The 21531-nt window shown below is 38.5% G+C and overlaps 1 protein-coding gene across 10 annotated transcripts in view; it reads right to left on the reverse strand.

Annotated features, from left to right (window-relative positions):
- The window catches only part of NVL (nuclear VCP like), a 179798-nt gene that overhangs the window by 92476 nt on the left and 65791 nt on the right, over window positions 1-21531 (reverse strand). For all 10 annotated transcript variants that reach the window (XR_009729892.1, XM_061382314.1, XM_061382312.1 and 7 more), the window contains 3 exons: window positions 18486-18562; window positions 15386-15474; window positions 6038-6108 (listed from right to left, as the gene is read on the reverse strand). Coding sequence is in view for 9 of the 10 variants with exons in the window: in XM_061382314.1 (XP_061238298.1) it covers window positions 6038-6108; window positions 15386-15474; window positions 18486-18562 (237 nt within the window). In the remaining variant the exon portion in view is untranslated. The remainder of the gene's footprint in view (window positions 1-6037; window positions 6109-15385; window positions 15475-18485; window positions 18563-21531) is intronic.

Genomic DNA, 21531 nt, shown 5'->3' on the forward strand with positions numbered 1-21531 from the left:
TTCAAACCCTGCATGACATTTTTATAGCCAACTCTAATACAATTACTTAATTGTAACTGCAAAATATAAATGTAACTCTTAAATGTAAAAACATTAAACATGGAAGCTTTTCAAAATTAGAGCAGGCAAATACAAACAAGATGGTTTCATTTTTTTAGTCTAGAAAACCGAAGTAATTTTTTCAGAGGTAAAGAAGGTAAAAGAGTGACAAACGAAGAGCTATCCCATTCAATACACAAAGACCAAATGAACCTCCATATACTAGGAGCAATCCCATTCAATACACAAAGACCAAATGAACCTCCATATACTAGGAGCAATCCCAGGCCAATACATAAAGACCAAATGAACCTCCATATACTAGGAGCAATCCCAAGCCAATACATAAAGACCAAATGAACCTCCATATACTAGGAGCAATCCCAGGTCAATCATAAAGACCAAATGAACCTCCATATACTAGGAGCAATCCCAAGCCAATACATAAAGACCAAATGAAGCAATTACATAAAGACCAAATGAACCTCCATATACTAGGAGCAATCCCAGGTCAATCATAAAGACCAAATGAACTCCATATACTAGGAGCGATCCCAGGTCAATCATAAAGACCAAATGAACCTCCATATACTAGGAGGTCAATCATAAAGACCAAATGAACCTCCATATACTAGGAGCAATCCCAAGCCAATACATAAAGACCAAGAAAATACATAAAGACCAAATGAACCTCCATATACTAGGAGCAATCCCATTCAATACATAAAGACCAAATGAACCTCCATATACTAGGAGCAATCCCAGGTTAATACATAAAGACCAAATGAACCTCCATATACTAGGAGCAATCCCAGGTCAATACATAAAGACCAAATGAACCTCCATATACTAGGAGCAATCCCATTCAATACATAAAGACCAAATGAACCTCCATATACTAGGAGCAGTCCCATTCAATACATAAAGACCAAATGAACCTCCATATACTACGAGCAATCCCAAGCCAATACATAAAGACCAAATGAACCTCCATATACTAGGAGCAATCCCAGGCCAATACATAAAGACCAAATGAACCTCCATATACCAGGAGCAATCCCAGGTCAATCATAAAGACCAAATGAACCTCCATATACTAGGAGCAATCCCAGGTCAATCATAAAGACCAAATGAACCTCCATATACTACGAGCAATCCCAGGCCAATACATAAAGACCAAATGAACCTCCATATACTAGGAGCAATCCCAGGCCAATACATAAAGACCAAATGAACCTCCATATACTAGGAGCAATCCCAGGTCAATACATAAAGACCAAATGAACCTCCATATACTAGGAGCGATCCCAGGTCAATACATAAAGACCAAATGAACCTCCATATACTAGGAGCAATCCCATTCAATACATAAAGACCAAATGAACCTCCATATACTACGAGCAATCCCAGGCCAATACATAAAGACCAAATGAATCTCCATATACTAGGAGCAATCCCAGGTCAATCATAAAGACCAAATGAACCTCCATATACTACGAGCAATCCCAAGCCAATACATAAAGACCAAATGAACCTCCATATACTAGGAGCAATCCCAGGTTAATACATAAAGACCAAATGAACCTCCATATACTAGGAGCAATCCCAAGCCAATACATAAAGACCAAATGAACCTCCATATACTAGGAGCAATCCCAGGTCAATACATAAAGACCAAATGAACCTCCATATACTAGGAGCAATCCCATTCAATACACAAAGACCAAATGAACCTCCATATACTAGGAGCAATCCCAGGCCAATACATAAAGACCAAATGAACCTCCATATACTAGGAGCAATCCCAGGCCAATACATAAAGACCAAATGAACCTCCATATACTAGGAGCAATCCCATTCAATACATAAAGACCAAATGAACCTCCATATACTACGAGCAATCCCAGGCCAATACATGAAGACCAAATGAACCTCCATATACTAGGAGCAATCCCAGGCCAATACATGAAGACCAAATGAACCTCCATATACTAGTAGCAATTGGAGAAGAATATTTTAAAAAACATTATAAAAATTAAAAACCATAAATTAATCAACTTGTTGAAAAATGTACATCCTGAAAAATCTGCATCCTGAAAATGCACAACGTTACTGGGAGAGATCAAATGGCTCTAATAAGTGAATTTTTAAAAAAATGAATAAATTTATATAAAAGAAATAAAATGACCTAAATTAATGAACAGATATACTAGGTTCACTGATTGAAAAACTCAGTATTTTTAATACTCTCCCAACTGATCTACAGATTCAATGCAAATCCAATCAAAATCCCAGAAAGTTTGTTTTGCAGAAATTGATACACTGACTGCAAATTTTATATGCAAAAGCAAAGAGACTAAGATAGATAAAACAATTTTGGGGGGAAAAAAGAACAAATCTGAATGACTTACACTAGCTGTCTTCAAGATTAACATATCTAATCTGTAATAATCAAGGGGACTTCCCTAAAAGTGATTAAGAACCTAAATTTCCACTGTAGGGAGCACAGGTTTGATCCCTGGTTGGGGAGCTAAGATCCCACATTCTGTGGCCAGAAAATAAATAAAAATTAAAAATTGATGTAAAACAATCAACAGAGTGGCAAAACATATACATGGCATAAAATGGATATAAAGATCAGTGGAACAGAAAAAAGAGTGAATAAATAAATTCATGCATATATGATCAATTGGTTTTCAAAAAGAGGGCACGATAATTCAATGAAAGGAAAGTATTTTCAACCAACAAGACCACAGTAACTAGATAGATGCATGGAAAAAAATAATCATGACTTTTCTATCTAACTTCAAATTTAAAAAAATTAGTTTGTAATGGATCATAGTTCTAAATGTAAAAGATAAAACTATAAAACTACTAGAGAAAAGCAAAGGAGAAAATTTTCATAAACTTAGGATAATCAAGATTTCTTATGACAGAAAAACACAAATCATTTTAAAAAAATGGATTTCATACAAATTAAAAACTCCTGTTCTTCAAAAGATGCCTTTAGAAATTGAAAAAACAAAACCAAAAACCAAATTAGGACAAAATATCCTCAATATTCACATCTGTATTACTCAGCCATAAAAAAGAACAAAATAATGTCATTTGCAGCAACATGGATGAACCTAGAGATTATTATAGTAGGTAAAGTAGGTTAGAAAAAGAAGGACAAATATGATACTGCTTATATGTGGAATCTAAAAGAAAAAAAAAAGGTACGAATGAACTTCTATTTATAAAACAGAAACAGAGTCACAGATATAGAAAACAAACTTATGGTTACCAAGGGGGGAAGAGGGAGGGATGGATAAATTTGGAGATTGGGACTGACATAACACATGCTACTATATACAAAATAGATCACTAATAAGGACCTACTGCACAGCACAGAGAACTCTACTCAATGTTCTGTAATGACTTATATGAGGAAAAAAAAAATCTAAAAAAAAAAAAGAGTGGAGATATATATATATAACTGATTCACTTTGTTGTATAAATCTTGAAACACATTTTAACTATACTCCAAAATAAATCCTACAGATATTTCAGAAAAAAATGTGTATCTCATAAAAGCCTTCAAGCCAAGATAAACTAAGAATTTGCATAACTTAATAATAAGAAAACAACTCAATGTTTTAAGAGCAAAAGGTGAGGATACAAAATAAGATATCCAAATGATCAATAAGCATATGAAAAAATGCTCAACATTTTAGTCATTAGGAAAACAAATTTAGACCACAACAGGATACTATTTCACATCCAGTAGAATGGCTAAAATTAAAAGACTGAAAATACTCAAGTGTTGGTAAGAGTGTGGGCCAACTGGAAAGCTCACAAAATGCAAAACGGTATTACAGTCACTTGGAAAGAAGGTTGGCGGTTTCCTATAAAGTTAAACATACACTTGCCGCAGTTCCAGCAATTCCTCTCCTAGTTATTTACTCAAGAGAAATAAAAACACATGTTCTCATTCTCTCTCTCTGACACACAATTATCTGAGGAAGCCAAAAACTGGAGAAAACCCAAGTGCTCACCAGCAGGGGAAAGGATACACAAACTGCAGTATATTCATTTAATGGAAAACTACTCAGCAAGAGAATGGATCAAACTAGTGAAAAACAGCAATGTGGATGAGTCTCTGCAACATGACATTGAGCAAAAGAAGCCAGACAAATGAGTATATCGATATGATTCTATTTACATAAAGTTCCTACACAGGTGAAGTTAGAGCATGATGACAGAAGTCAGATTAGGGGTTACCTGGTACAGCATTTGTAAAGGGACTGACAACTACAAAGGAACACAGGAACTTTCTGAAGTGATGAAAATGTTCTCTATATTGACTGAAGTACCAGTTAAGCGTGCCAAAACTTACAGAACTGTAGGACTTCCCAAACGGCGCTAGTGGTAAAGAACCTATCTGCCAACGCAGGAGACATAAGAGACATGGATTCAATCCCTGGGTCGGGAAGATTCCCTAGAGGAGGGCATGGCAACCCACTCCACTATTCTTGCCTGCAGAATCCCCATGGACAGAGGAGCCTGGTGGGCTACAGTCCATGGAGTTGTACAGAGTTGGATACGACTGAAGCAAGTTAACACGCACACGCACAGAACTGTATTTGTGCACTACAAAGGTAAATAAAATTTCAATTTTAAAAAGGTTACAGGATGAGAGTGACAAATGTGGAGCTATGCCAGTATGTCCTGATTCTTGAAAAGCCTCAAATCAGAACTCTGATTACAGGTAATAAACATAAGGAAGATTTGTTTTTTAATGACTAAATCTTTGGGGAGGGGGGACACTTGTATCACTACTTTCCTGTTGATCAGAATGAAAAGTGCCAGTAAGATTAACTGTAAAACTGTTTGATTTTAATTAATAAGACTATCTTATTCAAAGACAGACAATGAAATAAAAACATTTCCTCTAGTGTACAAAATGCCTGGGAGGTCAAAACAGACTTTCATTTCTCCACATATAGTAAAAGACCCAGGCCAGGTTCAGCAGACTAGACCTTAGTTGAAAAAGAAGTAAACTATATACTTAAAAGACACCATCACCAGCCCAAACTCCTTAACTGATTACTTTAGTTAAAAGTGGTAAGATGGTCAAATAAGAGTATTTACACCAGGAATGGAGGTACTGGAACACAGCAACCCATCTCATGTAACTGTTTGAACTTGGACTTGAGTGTTTTCCATCAATAATCTTAAGAAATACTGAGCCAGGGGTAATAAATGGATAATGACTTAGAGGAATTTTAAGTATAGTCAATAAACAGAATCACTTGGCTAAGGCAAATTAGACTTCTGGAAGTCCAGAAACAAAGATATCCATCCAATATAGGTGGTTTAGTCGCTAAGTCATGTCCAACTCTTATGATCCCATGGACTATAGCCTGCCACGCTCCTCTGTCCATGGGATTCTCCAAGCAAAAATACTGGAATGGGTTGCCATCTCCTTCTCCAGGGGATCTTTCTGACTCAGGAATAGAACTTGGGTCTCCTGCATTGCAGGTAGATGATTTACCAACTGAGCTATGAGGAAGCCCTAAGATATCCAGTGTTCAATTCAGACATTACTTTGGGTTGGGTTCAACTCTTTTGTGTCACAGTAACCTCACTTCACTTAACAGCAAACATTTTAACTTATTACAGACAGAATACCTCAACACAGTAAGAAATACAGTAAAATTCAGCGTTTTTTGTAAGGACAAGTCTGACCTTACAGTGAAGGTATTTTTACTTTCCTGAAACTATGGGTAAGTGTAAAGGGTGATACAGGTCAAGTAACACTTGAATGATTAAAAATTCTGAGATTATGAAAACATACACGAGGTCATTTTCTCTCTGTGTTTAGTCTCCAGAAACATTAAAAATTACAGTCTCTCGAGAACACTCTCTCAGAGGCAACCATTTTGCTTTTTCTCATAAATTCATACTTACTACTCTCAATTCTAATTGCTCTTCTACCTTTAAGAGCATTGCTTACCTCTTTTGATATAGATGATTTTACTTTCTTGAAAGCTTCTTCAAAGTGCTTCTGACTAATCTTCAGTTCACCTGTGGAGCAAATGCATGAACATACATAATTTTTGGGTATGGTAAGCTAACTGTGATTTATAACTAAATTTTTCTTGAGAGACTTACAAGCATTCAAGGCAAACACTGAGGCAATTAACGACACTGGCTCTATTCTTTTTCAGAGCAATATTCAAGCCAGATATATTCTGCTCATCAAAGTTATAGACAGTTTTTCATTTTCATTTAATTTACATATACCAGACCACCTGACCTGCCTCTTGAGAAATGTGTATGCAGGTCAGGAAGCAACAGTTAGAACTGGACATGGAACAACAGACTGGTTCCAAATAGGAAAAGGAGGACGTCAAGGCTGTATATTGTCACCCTGCTTATTTAACTTTTATGTGGAGTACATCATGAGAAATGCTGGACTGGAAGAAACACAAGCTGGAATCAAGATTGCCAAGAGAAATATCAATAACCTCAGATATGCAGATGACACCACCCTTATGGCAGAAAGTGAAGAGGAACTCAAAAGCCTCTTGATGAAAGTGAAAGCGGAGAGTGAAAGAGTTGGCTTAAAGCTTAACATCCAGAAAACGAAGATCATGGCATCTGGTCCCATCACTTCATGGGAAATAGATGGGGAAACAGTGGAAACAGTGTCAGACTATTTTTTGGGCTCCAAAATCACTGCAGATGATGACTGCAGCCATGAAATTAAAAGACGCTTACTCCTTGGAAGGAAAGTTATGACCAACCTAGATAGCATATTCAAAAGCAGAGACATTCCTTTGCCAACAAAGATTTGTCTAGTCAAGGCTATGGTTTTTCCAGTGGTCATGTATGGATGTGAGAGGTGGACTGTGAAGAAGGCTGAGCGCCGAAGAATTGACGCTTTTGAACTGTGGTGTTGGAGAAGACTCTTGAGAGTCCCTTGGACTGCAAGGAGATCCAACCAGTCCATTCTGAAGGAGATCAGCCCTGGGATTTCTTTGGAAGGAATGATGCTAAAGCTGAAACTCCAGTACTTTGGCCACCTCATGTGAAGAGTTGACTCATTGGAAACTCCCTATGCTGGGAGGGATTGAGGGCAGGAGGAGAAGGGGACGACAGAGGATGAGATGGCTGGATGGCATCACTGACTTGATGGACGTGAGTCTGAGTGAACTCTGGGAGTTGGTGATGGACAGGGAAGCCTGGCGTGCTGCGATTCATGGGGTCACAAAGAGTCAGACACGACTGAGCAACTGAACTGAACTGAACCGAACCATATTTAATTTTCCATAAGTTATGTCATATATTTTAAAAGCATAGTCTTTTTTTCCCCCCAGCAATCAAAACAGTTTATTATGGGACAAATTATATTAAAAAGTATTTTGTCCATATTTAATTAGAAAGGAGATTCTTATCCTTAAAAAAGATAAATGGTTCATATATTCTGTTACTTTGTGTTCCCCTCAGCTCTACTAAGATACTGTTGGTACATAATAAATATAAGTTAACTTTAAGAAGTACAGTGTGACACGATGATCTACTGCAAAATGGTTACCACAGTAAGGTAGTTAACACCTCCAGCCCCTCATGATCACCTTTTTATTTATTTTTGTGGTGATACTTATTATGATCTACCCTCTGAACAGCTTTCAAGTTCAGCTGACCCTTGAACAATGTGAAGGTTAGGAGTGGTGGCCCTCAGTCAAAAATCTATGTATAACTTTATAGCTGACTCTCTGAATCTGTAGTTCTTTTTCTGTAGATTCAACCAAGCATGGATCGTGTAGTCCTGTACTACATATTTACTGAAGAAAATCCACATGTATAAGTGGATCTGCACAGTTCAAACCCAGGTTAACTGTATATAACACACTACTGATAATTAGTACACGGGATCCTCAGAATTTATTCATCATATAGCAGGAAATTTGTACCCTCTGATCAATACCTCCCCATTTTTCCCACTCTCTGGCTCATCATAGTTTAATGTAGTAAGAGAACTATCACTCATTAACAGATAACCCCGTTATCTTTGTATTGTTTAACTTAATGGCAATGTTCAGGACAAAGCATCAGAATTCTTCTCTTTCAAGATAATTCAAATTAATTTAACTAAGAATGGAAAACGGAATTCCATATTACTTAAGGGTACATACACATAATGAGATGAATGGAGTTACATCATAACACATAATACATACAGGTCATATGGCAACACCGGACTGGAAGGGCACTTTGATTCCTTGTAAGGTTATGCCAACACACGTAAGAGAAATCCAGTACCTAAATGTTACTTAAGAAAGGCTTCGCTTACAATCATATGACAACTTACGAGATGACAATTCATACTTAAAATAGTACTAATATATAAATTAAGAAAGTGTATTTACCTAAAAGTAAAATACAATGTGTAGCTGAACATGTCAAATGGAAGTTGAATGGCATTACTGATTTCAGGTTCAGTAAGATATCAATGCAAAGTCCCTCAAGGACAGGCAGTTGGAAATGAAAACTGCAGCAAAGCAGGGATGTCAGAATCTGTTACACATATTTATAAGAAGACATCCCATTAGAGTTATTAGGAGCAGTCAATACATATACAGAGGCCTGCTAATTTTTAGTGACAAACAAATCCAAATATAGTTATCATAATCAGCTCTCAGGCAGCATAGTACCACATAAGGATTTTTTATATGACATTCTGATTTTGTGAATTATATCCCACCCACTTTCAAAACAAACTTAAAACAGCTTACATAAAAGAAGTTCAGATAACTGAATCTTCAAATTAAACAACCAAAAGCTCAGGGACTTCATGATTAAGATACGAGTGTTGATTTTCTGGGTTTGCTGAGGCTGTCTGCAGCGGCGCAGGCCTCAATATTGGACAGTATACAATCTATGTAACAAAAACTACTGGAGGATACTGCAGCAGTGTCAGGAGTGACAAGAGCAGCCACTTGTATGGCCTTACTTCTACAGCAGGCTATCCACTGTATGACAACCTACGTTCTTGTGTGACGGCATCTTATCAGACATGGTCTCAGCATTCCTTGGGCTTCCCAGGTGGCTCAGACAGTGAAGAATCCTCCTGAAATGTGGGAGACCTAGGTTCAATACCTGAACTGGGAAGATCCCCTGGAGGAGGGCAAGGCAACCCACTCCAGTATTCTTGCCTGGAGAATCCCCATGGAGAAAGGATCCTGGCGGGCTACAGTCCACAGGCTCGCACAGAGTCGGATACAACAGCGACTAAGCAGCAGCAGCATTCCTCATCTACACTAACACAGAAGCACTCTCAGGGCAATGCAGCCAGCCAGGGCAAGTGCAGCAGCTTACTGACCTCCTGGAGAACAACTCATCAGTAAAGGATGGGATTAGGGAAAGTAAGCTTTAAGGAAGGAGTAGAGCTCAATGGGTGAGCTGTTAAGATATTTGGAAAAACCAGATTTTGAATAAATGCTATGAGAAATTCAAAACATGAAGACTCCGACAGAACTAGACTTTTATGCTTAAGCATGGAGAAAATGTTAGGAGCTGAAGTAGACAGACTTCTGAAGTCTGAGGTGCAGATCTGGAGATACTATAGACTTGATGGGATGAAATCAGTCTTGTGCAGATCTTAAGATTAACTATAGACTTGATGGATGAATCAATCTCCTTGGAGGGAGTCTCTGAAACAAGTTTGCCAAGGCTATTTTCCCACAGTGAAGAAGTCCACGCTATTCAGAAGCTGTTTCTTTTTTTTTTTTTTTTTTAAGATGGAGGCAATATTTATTTAAAGGGCAATTCAACAGTCCACAGAACTAAAGCAACCTTTTTACTTCTAAGACACATGTTACAAGTTCAAACAATCTTCACATTGGTAAAAACAATTGGCATCCATAAGATTATGATTTTTAATTTTGTTGCCAATGAAGATTTCCTTCCATCAAACCTGTCAATCTTGAACATTCTGGCTAAATATAGGTTTGTGGTTTTTAAAAGTCACTCTGTTTCAAAGTCTGTCTTTCCTTACACAAAGATAGAAGTTATTTCAACATACCTTGTATTTTTGTCCTGAGCACTAAGAGGAACACTCTGCTAACCTAGTTACCCATAAATGTTCATTCCAGAAAGGGCCTGGTTACTGAACTGAAGGAAGATATTTCAGTACACTCTTTTTTTAGGTCATGCTAGTTGCCATTTTGTAAAATTTCTTTTCTCTCCTTTGCTTTTTTTCCTTATTTAGTTCAATTTTTCTAATGGTAGGAAATATAAAATAGCCCTAGATGGCTCCATGGGCCAGTGTGATGACTGGTTTTGTTTTTCACTAGGAGATAAAAGAATCCGCCTGCCAATGCAGGGGATGCAAGGGATGCAGGTTCAATCTCTGGGTTGGAAAGAGCCCTTGGAAGAGGAAATGGCAACCCACTCCTGTATTCTTGACTGGAAAATTCCATGGACAGATCCACGGGGTTACAAAGAATCGGGCACAACTGAGTGACTGAGCACACAGCATACAATGCATTTATAAGCATTTTAATATTCTGTAAAGTGGACTAGAAATATAATTTTACAGACAGGACAACATGTTTGCTTTTATTTTAAAAGAAGCACTACTTATGAAAATCTGAACTGTGGGATATTTTTTGATTTGAGAGAAGTAAACCTCATTTGCAGAAACTTGTGGCCATGATTCTGTAAAGTATCATAGTCAACAGTGTGTCTTTAACAAGTTTCTTGTAGTTACAAATAGGCAGTTAGCATACTGTGTGATTATAACATTATATAAGCAGCTTTCTAATGATCATAAGGTATCAAAGTGAAAAAACATGTAATTCAGCAATTGAAAGTGCGATGCTAAAGCTGAAATTCCAATACTTTGGCCACCTCACGAGAAGAGTTGACTCACTGGAGAAGACTCTGATGCTGGCAGGGATTGGGGGCAGGAGGAGAAGGGGACGACAGAGGATGAGATGGCTGGATGGCATCACTGACTCGATGGACGTGAGTCTGAGTGAACTCTGGGAGTTGGTGATAGACAGGGAGGCCTGGCGTGCTGCGATTCATGGGGTCGCAAAGAGTTGGACACGACTGAGTGACTGAACTGAACTGAACAGCTGTGTCTTCACTGATGAAAACAATTCATATACACTTTAAATTGTCCAGGTACAAGTAAGCATTGTCCAAGCAAGAGTGATGGCTGGGTGAATAATCTCTTTGCTGGGTAAGTGAGTGCTTAAGGACCTAGGTCAGTGTCTAGAAACTTAAATTTATATTGTAGTACACATTCTACTCCTACAAAGCATTTTGCATGCCGTACATTTAAAGTAAAATAACATTCTAATTTTAAAGATATAAAACTGTTTTTTAGATATGTATGTATACACATAGCTTTTTCTTATGGTTTCAAATTCTTCAGCCCTACTTTTTAAAAAGTTTTTACACATTATAATTCACTTTATACTTTGTGGATCTTCCTTCCTCCCCTTTCCCACCTGTCAACTTTTTATTCCATGTCAGTGTCATATGTGAAGGTACCAAATGATATCCAATTACCTCCTAGTAAAATTACTCTGAAAAATTTCACATAGCTAGACAAGAATACTAACTTATTTAAAGAAATCTCAAAGTTGATGTGCAGTGGCTATACCAAATGACAGATTTTTTTTTTTTTAAAGACTCCCTAAAAGAGGCCAATTCCTGATATACTTTTGATTTTGGTTGAAGTTATATCTACTCTTAAATAATAACTGGTGGCTTATGTTTCTATCCTTTCTTTCCAGTTCTTTCTATTCTGCACTGATACTTTAAAGTTTAAGTGAAATTTGACACAAAGAAGTACATCAATGGTCCTTCTTTTTACCTTTTAAACTAGAGTCAAATTTTAATTCTGAAACCAGGGAATTCAGCCCTCTTTCTTTAAAAACAAGATAACATCTTGTTTTTCAGGTTTATTTTTTTTTCCAACTTAATACTTCTTACTGAAAGTCTTGCTTTTATGCAGAGCGTTCAGATATTTAAGCACATAAATCTTAATATTTCTGAGGAAAAAAGAATAGTAGTGGAATAACTGCAAAAGTAATACAGCAGAATAACTGCAAAAGTAGTGCTGTACAGAGAAGAGGTCAGTCAATGCCATGACTCCTATTTGTATTAAGCTGAAGTATGGAAATCAGCAAAGGTGAAGTATACTTATTTTCAGCTCTGGCTGTATCAGGCCCCAAACTATGGAAGATGGAACATGTTTTAGACCATGGTGGAGGGGGATGATGGACAGAGACCTATTTTTAAGAGGACCATGTTGGTGGTCAGTAGAATTCAACCTCAAAGAGGGAGATTCCTGAACATATACTGAGGAAACTGTAAGACAGAATCACTGCAAAATTTTCAAGTTTTTTCAAAAACAAAGTTAATATCTGCATACATCCTCCTACACACTAAGTAACCCAGAACAACAAAATGGCATTAGACTTGAATTTGGGGTATACAATTTTAGTGTTACCTTAATTTTTGGATAATGCTTTTTCCTAAAATTATACCATCTACGGGAAGTGGCTTAAGTTTTAAATCTGATAAATTTTCAAGGCATAATGCTGGAAATTATAGAAAACTGCACAGGCATTTGGAGTTTATACCATTTTTCTTAGATTGCATTAGTCAAGCTTTGGCATTTCTTTTAAATTTGAAGACCCCCAAAATGCCAAACTCTCAGATGTCAGTGGAGCAAAGAATTGAAGGCAAAATGGTGATTCAAAGACTGTCCCCTCTAAATCCCTCCTTCTTGTCTCTGAAATGGTAGTTTGGAAGGCATTTAGACAGCAGATTGGTTTGGGAGCCTCTATATATGCATATAAGTTTACTGGCAACCCACTCCAGTACTCTTTGCCTGGAAAATCCCATGGACAGAGGAGCCTGGTAGGCTGCAGTCCATGGGGTCACGAAGAGTCAGACATGACTGAGAGACTTCACTTTCACTTTTCACTTTCATGCATTGGAGAAGGAAATGGCAACCCACTCCAGTGTTCTTGCCTGGAGAATCCCAAGGACGGTGGAGCCTGGTGGGCTGCTGTCTATGGGGTCGCGCAGAGTCGTACACGACTGAAGCGACTTAGCAGCAGCAGCAGCAGCATCCCTCAGCTTGGTTTTATAGAAAAGAGAACATCTTTGTTTCTATTATACTGTATTTCATCTGTCTGATTTCTATGGCAGGTTAGATTTTCCTGGTCCTATAGGGTACATTTTGCCTTAATAAATGTTTGTATACATAACAGTGGTTCACTTCTTAGTCTGGAGCATTTTCCCCCCTTATAAATGTTTGTTAAACATAAAAAAAGCGGGTGGGGGAAGGAGAGGACGGGACAAATGGAAAGAGTAACATAGAAATATATATACTACCATATGTAAAATAGGTAGCCAGTGGGAATTTGCTGTATGACTGAGGGAACTCAAACCAAGGCTCTGGGACAACATGGAGGGGTGGGATGAGTTAGGAGGTAGGAAGAAGGTTCAAGAGAGAAGGGATATATGTATACTGATGGCTGATTCATAATGATGTATGCTAGAAATCAACACAATATTATAAAGCAATGAGGTGGATGAAACTGGAGCCTATTATACAGAGTGAAGTAAGCCAGAAAGAAAAACACCAATACAGTATACTAACGCATATATATGGAATTTAGAAAGATGGTAACAATAACCCTGTGTACAAGACAGCAAAAGAGACACTGATGTATAGATCAGTCTTATGGACTCTGTGGGAGAGGGAGAGGGTGGGGATATTTGGGAGAATAGCATTGAAACATGTACAATATCATGTATGAAACGAGTCGCCAGTCCAGGTTTGATGCACGGTACTGGATGCTTGGGGCTGGTGCACTGGGACAACCCAGAGGGAGGATAGGGGAGGGAGGTGGGAGGAGGGTTCACAATGGGGAACGTGGGTATACCTGTGGCGGATTCATTTCAATATTTGGCAAAACTAATACAATATTGTAAAGTTTAAAAATAAAATAAAATTTAAAAAAAATAAATAAAATAAATCAATTTTTAAAAAGTAAAGCCTAAATAATTAAAAAAAAAAAAGGAGATATGTGTGTTGATAAATCTAAGCTAAGCATATGCTGCTGTAACTGTAAACAAAAGTTAGCTCCAAGATTCCTGGTAGCCAAAGAAAAAAGGGAAAAGAATAAATGAAATAAACACAAATAAAGAAACATCTTCTGGGAAATCTAATGAATAAAAGGAGATCAATACAGGTTTGAACTTGAGATCAAAGTACAGGTTTTGAGGGAAAGGTAGGTCTTTCTGAAGAAAGTATTCGACAGTACTAAATGTATACGTTCAAAGACGGCCACACACTGCAACCGATCAAACAATCCTCCCAGAAACCAAGCACAGCAGAGGCTATTTCTCTACTTGACAGTCAGACTGCAGATCACAAATAAAGCATTTTCATCTACACGTTGCTGCTAGGTCACTTCAGTAGTGTCTGACTCTTTGCGACCCCATAGACTGCAGCCCACCAGGCTCCTCCGTCCATGGGATTTTCCAGGCAAGAGTACTACACATCCAAATGGTATTCTCAAACACACTGTCAAATATGAAGAACAGTGTAAAGCTGTTGAGATGTCCCAAAAGAAAGTGTAGGTATATGGAAAGTCATTTCAATTTTCATTTCTTATGTGTTTTCTAAGTTCTTCAGGTTAGGTTACATTTTAACCATAGGTATTGCCCTAACACGGAGAAGGCAATGGCCACCCACTCCAGTACTCTTGCCTGGAAAATCCCATGGACGGAGGAGCCTGGTAGGCTGCAGTCCATGGGGTCGCTGAGAGTCAGACACGACTGAGCGACTTCACTTTCACTTTTCACTTTCATGCATTGGAGGAGGAAATGGCAACCCACTCCAGTGTTCTTGCCTGGAGAATCCCAGGGACGGGGGAGCCTGGTGGGCTGCCGTCTTTGGGGTCACACAGAGTCGGACACGACTGAAGTGACTTAGCAGCAGCAGCACTGCCCTAACAAAAAGAATGAGGAGGTTTTCCAGGACTGATAAACAGACCAAACTCATGATGCAAACAGTATATGTATGATGATAAGCAAAGACAGAATACATTGTATAAGGCACCAAGTAACTGCTATTATTATAGTTGTCAGCTACAGAGGTTATATAATATTCCAGAACAGCTGCTAAAGGTCTCATCAGAAAAATGTCAGTTTTAATATCACAGATGATAAACGCTAGGAAATGGTCATTTTCCAGGTTAACAGTGGCATTAGGTACCCAGAGTGATAATTAACTAGGACTGAGAGATTTTGGCAAGAACTGTACCTTTTTCACTTCCACTCTTCTGTCTTGCCATTTCCTGCTTCAAGGCACAGATAGAAGCCTCCCGTACCAAAGCAGAGAGATCTGCACCCCTGAAATAAAAGAAGAGCTCTTAACTCATTTATTCTTAGACACTGTGCAAAAGCCCAGAAAAAAGTCTGAAAGCAATTTCCATTTTTCTTTAAATGTATTTTTTGAAAGCAGTGAATTTGTGATAATATTGCTTGTTTTATGTTTTGGTTTTTTGGCCAAGAAGCATGTGGGATCTTGGCTGCTCGATCAGGGATCGAATCTGTGTGCCCTGCATTGGAAGGCAAAGTCTGGACTGGATCACCAGGGAAGTTCTGTAATTTTCTTTTAAGTCACATATTAAACGTTTAGGAAAGAAACTGACCAATAAAGGTGGGATAAACCAATCATGGTCACTAGGAAAGAGCTTTTAGTTTTTACTCAAAATACTTCTAAGTTTTAGAAGAAAGGAAATTATGAAGGAAACATGCAGTGAGTCAAATATTCTCACGCTAATCACTATAGATAGTAATGTTAATATAAAAAGTCTCAAACAGTCAGAAGAAAGCAACCTACACATTATTTACTGTAAAATTTTATTCACAAGGCTCATGCTGAAGTACAAACTGGCCCATTACAAGTATATACCATTAATATATTACCTAAAGTCTAAACTAAGCTTATATAAAAAGTCATTTATGACCCTAGTTCATAAAAGGAAAATACAAAGGCTAAAGAGTTTGATGCATTTGATTCAAGCTCAAGCTGAATTGACACATCATAAATTACTTAAAATATGACAAGAACTAACAAGCCTTCATTTAATTGGTCTGTGTAATAACATGCTGAATCAGCATGGTTCTTGCGTTCAATGAAAGATGTTGGGGTTGACTGGTGTTTCAATACATTACATCTTTAACAGGATTCTTAGAGATTCTTTGAGAAAGAGTTTCAACTGGGAGATAAAAACTTCATCTTTAAAATTAAAATCCTCATCTCTAGACAAACTAATTTAATATATAATGCTGATAATCCACATACCTAAGATTATTAAATTTAGTTTAAATTATTAACTGAACTCAATGTTTCTGCTGGTTAGGTGTTAGGTTTGTAATATTATTTAACAATCATACACATGCTGTTGCTGCTGCTGCTGCTAAGCCGCTTCAGTCGTGTCTGACTCTGTGCGACCCCATAGACGGCAGCCCACCAGGCTCCCCCGTCCCTGGGATCCTCCAGGCAAGAACACTGGAGTGGGTACATACATGCCAGGGTATTCATTTCTTTGTGAAAAGCGTGAAAGTGTTAGTCACTCAGTCATGTCCAACTCTATGTGACACCATGGATTGTAGCCCACCAGGCTCCTCTGTCCATAAAATTCTTCAGACAAGAATACCAGAGTGGGTTGCCATTCCCTTCTCCAGGGCATCTTTCCGATCCAGGGCTCGAACCCAGGTCTCTTGCATTCACAGAGATTCTTTACTGTCTGAGACATGGGGGAAACCCCATATGTTAAATCAACACAGGTGCAGAGACACCATTAACTAATGTAACAAGTAGCTAAAGGCTGCAGTCTTATACAGTCCCTGTGATGACAGTGGTATTAAAACCCAAAACATATACCATTCAAAAGTTTAACCCTGACCCATTTAATAAATGACCTCCTATGTGGTATAATCCAAAAGATTGGCCCAGGGTCAGTTCTGCATCAAAACTGCCTCTATTATCAACTGAAAATCTTTTCAGATTTTAGCATTCAAATACATAAACTACTCACTTAAGTCCTATTTTCTTTAGCAGTAAGTTCGTTAACTACAGACTGGCACGCATTTGATTCCCAACGAGGGAAAAAGGTACATTCTCCTTAAAGGTAATGCAGGGCTTTTACACAGGCCCTTCAACACCATGGCCTGGGACTGACCATTTCCCCTCCACTGAGACAGTCACCGCTTTTTTAAGTGAGACAAGAGTCCCAACTGGAGTGCAGCAAATCTCTCAGGAGCACTAGGGGAGCGGTAGCAGAACAAAGATCAAGACTCAGATCCCTAAGATGTTTATGTATGAAAAAACTGGAAATTAGACCTTGGATCCTGGCCACACTCCCTAAAAGTGAGTAGCATGGTTTCAAGTGTAATCATCTCATGAGACAGTTTTGTGAAAATCTTCAACCAGAACTGGAAAGAACTGGGTGCCTGTATCAGTACCGGTAGTTATGTTCTTCAGATATAAATTTACACTGTGAACAACAGACTCTAGAAGACCTCGAAGATTAAAACATTACCTTCCTTGACTGACTTAGCTTCAGAAAACACATTTATTTGGCTTTCAGCTATAGGAATATCATGAACACCAAGTATATTGTGGACAATCAACAGGGATAAGCCAGAGGAGAACTCCCTGGTGGTCTAGTGGTTAAAACGCCATGTTTCGATGGCAGGGAGCATGGGTTCAATCCCTGCTTGGGGAAGTAAGATCCCACATGCTTTGAGGTTCACCACCTCATTAAAAAAAAAACAAACCCCCAAACGGAGGGAGAGATGTGCCCTGTTAAATGTGAATTTCATTTTCTTCCCTGTGACCCAAAATTGGGAAAGTTACTATAATGAAGTTTTATGATAATGAAGAAAACAACAAAAACTCGTAACAACCATAAACTATGAAAGTAGAAATATCTGACCTCCTGTTTTCATAGATTGTGTGGATATTAATAGGTGTGCTATGAAAAATGCATTCTGAGGCTTGAAAAGCTTGTAGATTATTTTCTTTTAAATGCTGAAGCACCTAGATAATTTGGCAGCTGGTAATGAGATGTCTCCTGCAATATTCTGGAAGGACAGAGAGACAAGCTGTGAAGGGCAGTGATGGTGGTCAGGATGGCTGAACACCAGCAGCTGACACACGAGAGGACTCGCCTATTCCTGAGAACTCCTCAGGGCCTCAAAATGGGTGGTCCTGTCTCTAAGAAGGAGGAAGAGCCAGACCCTGGTGCTTTATAGGACTCCTAACTTAATCCTTTTGCTATCACTCTCCTTCATTTTACAGATGAGGAAATGGGACCTCAGAGAGTTAAGTGATCTGAGACCGACATACTTACGTGTAACAATCACAGCGAAGGTCACCAGCAATTGCTTCCAAGTTTACATCTGCGTCCAGTGGGGGTTTTGTACCATTCTAAGTGAGAGAGAAACATCCACTTTAGTCGAGACTTTAAAAACCAGTATTTCCCCACATAATAGGTTCTAAACAGACAGTAACGGCTGCTTGACTGAATGAATGTAACTGACTCCCAGACTAGTGTTACAGATTTTTACAAATTTCAGTTTTGAGAAACAAGGTTAAGAAGCAGATCCCAAACCTGGGAAAGCCAAAGGCAAACAGTTCATGCTGGTGAAGTATGACAAACGTGCAAGCACCACAGCCAAAAAACAAAACACCGAGAACGAAACCCACACCCTCAATCTTTCCAAGGTGAAGACTCACATTTCCTTTGCCTGATTCAATATGGCAAATACACAAGCAGAAATTAGTTTTGATGTGTATATGTCAGCTTAGTTTTAGTGTGAGGTTGGCTCGGAAGGGAGAAATAACACTGACCGTGGCCAGGAAAGAACAATCAGCAAACGGCTCTACAACAAAAGCCTAAAGCCCTCTGTGCTCAATGTCTTCTTTTCCAACCCTTTATCTAAAACTTAACCCTCACTCTGATGCCAACTCCCCTCCAGCTCATACCAAGAGATGCTAGAAAGGACAAGTATCAGAACAGTCTCAAAATTTCAACAACACTTAACATGGTACTTTGCATGCATACAGTACATATTTAATAACATTTTTAGTGACTTACACTGCAGAGGCAAATAAAACAGATTTTAGTGACAAAGTTTACGATGTTAGATGGTAGGCTTATATGTGCTTTATTATTCTGATTCATAACTTATATCTACACTGCATACTGTCTTTCCTTTGTAGCAGATATTACATGGACACAGTTTAAGAAGAAATATATATAGGAAAACAGCAAATAAACATATGTCATTAAGCCTCAAGTGTAAATATTAGCTCAGCAGGTGCTCTCAGCAGAGGGTCAGACGACCCGGCACTTGAGCCATCACCTTCCTCTAGCACATGCTCAGCAGGTGTCCCTGCAGCTGGGCATGTTTAAGAATTTCACAAACTGTACATATGCTAGCTGCTATTATACGATAAAATGCAAATGTTCATCCATCACAGATTCAAGGAAGTTATGTTTCCCATTCAATCCACTCTGACCTGTGAAATAAACATGGGAAAGTAAACTCTCTGGGCGACCTCAGCAGACAATTTTGGTGCTTTTTTCCTTTCTCTCTCCGGTTGTATATAAAACTAGACAGACTAAGTGACCCCTATGGTTCCTTTTAATATCAATGTTTTCAATTTTGTCAGGGGGCAGAGGTGGGCAGGGATTCAAGGAGGCAGGATCTAGGTTCCCAGATGAGGGACTGGCCCCAAGTCCATGGTAGCACCAAGTTCTTACCACTGGGTCACCAGGGAATCCCCCCCAAAAACCCAAGATCTTATTACCAGATAAATAGAGATAATTTGGTGCTATATTTGAGAGAGGGAGGGGAAGTCTTGTTTAAATAGTGATGATGAACATGTAATAAGGATTTATTATGATGGAGAAAAATGTTTGGACTTTCCAAGCTACGTCTGCAGTGGGAAAGCCTGAGAATACTGCCTTGTTGAGTCCCAGTCCACTGTAGGAGGAGGCACGGGGTGGGACGAGAGGCTTCCTCATTAGGCCTGAGCCCTTATGAGTCTCTTTAATGTTCCTGAGAAACTATCAACCTTACCCTGACTGTCACCCAGTATATGGACGTTCCCTGCGCTGCTAGAGAATTTTACTTCAAACTATCTATTGTCTGTTTTGATCAAAAACTCATAATCATAAGAAATCAATTCATGGAGGAATACCTGAGGATACTTCTTTTATATTTCTCAATATCTAACTTCTATTCTTGGGTCAAGCTGGACTTTCACAGAGGCCCACACATCTCCGAATGCATGTCTTTGACCTTTCATCAAGTTGTTTTTAATGAGCCGGTTTTTAGTTATGTCCTCAGCTTACACCAGGACAACCACCAGCTTCAGTACTGAAAAGCTTATATTGTGTTTATTGTGTTATTATTGTGCTATTATTTGACAGGGATATTATCAAAAACATCTATCACATCTGAGTGCTTTCTTTATGACACCCTAGAGGAGAAACTTTTCTCACAACTACATACTGGGAGCAATCGCCAACTTCCTATATTCAGGGCACTCTTTTAAATATTTTGAGAAAGCTCAATATATAAAGGAACACAATAAACAAATGCTTATCTAAGAGCAATATTTTAGAAAAATTAACTCCCAATATATTATCAATTGGAAAAAAATAACAAATTGTCCTTTTTTGGGGGTGTGTGTGGTGTGGTCATGGAGAAGGCACTGGAAAAATCCCATGGATGGAGGAGCCCGGTAGGCTGCAGTCCATGGGGTCGCTAAGAGTCGGACACGACTGAGCGACTTCACTTTGACTTTTCACTTTCATGCACTGGAGAAGGAAATGGCAACCCACTTCAGTGTTCTTGCCTGGAGAATCCCAGGGACGGGGGAGCATGGTGGGCTGCCGTCTATGGGGTTGCACAGAGTCAGACACGACTGAAGCGACTTAGCAGCAGTAGCAGCAGTGGTGTGGTCAACATAAGATACTTAGAAAAGTTTCAATAACAACATTACTTTCCAATGTGTAGAAATGTGGGCTAAGGAATCTTGGGATCATTAAAATCTAATTATTCCTAACTGAAATGTGGAAATGTTTCTGACCTTCAGTAAGAAGTAAAATGAAAGGTCAATTCTATTTACTGTCAAGTGGGAGCAATTAGAACAAGTTTAAGTGGAATATTAGTAAGCTTATAAAACCAAATATGTAAATACTATAGAGACTCATTTATTAAAATGATACTTACATGTGTATGAAAATATTTAGAACTTTTTATACTGGTCTTCTTCACTACTGATTTATCACCTCTTGAAAGTGCCAAAGTGCTAGATGCTCAGTAGTGTCCGACTCTGCAACCTCATGGACTCTAAAGTCTACCAGGCTCCTCTGTCCATGGGAT

Source organism: Bos javanicus, chromosome 16 (genome assembly GCF_032452875.1).
Source record: "Bos javanicus breed banteng chromosome 16, ARS-OSU_banteng_1.0, whole genome shotgun sequence".
NCBI lineage: Eukaryota > Metazoa > Chordata > Mammalia > Artiodactyla > Bovidae > Bos > Bos javanicus.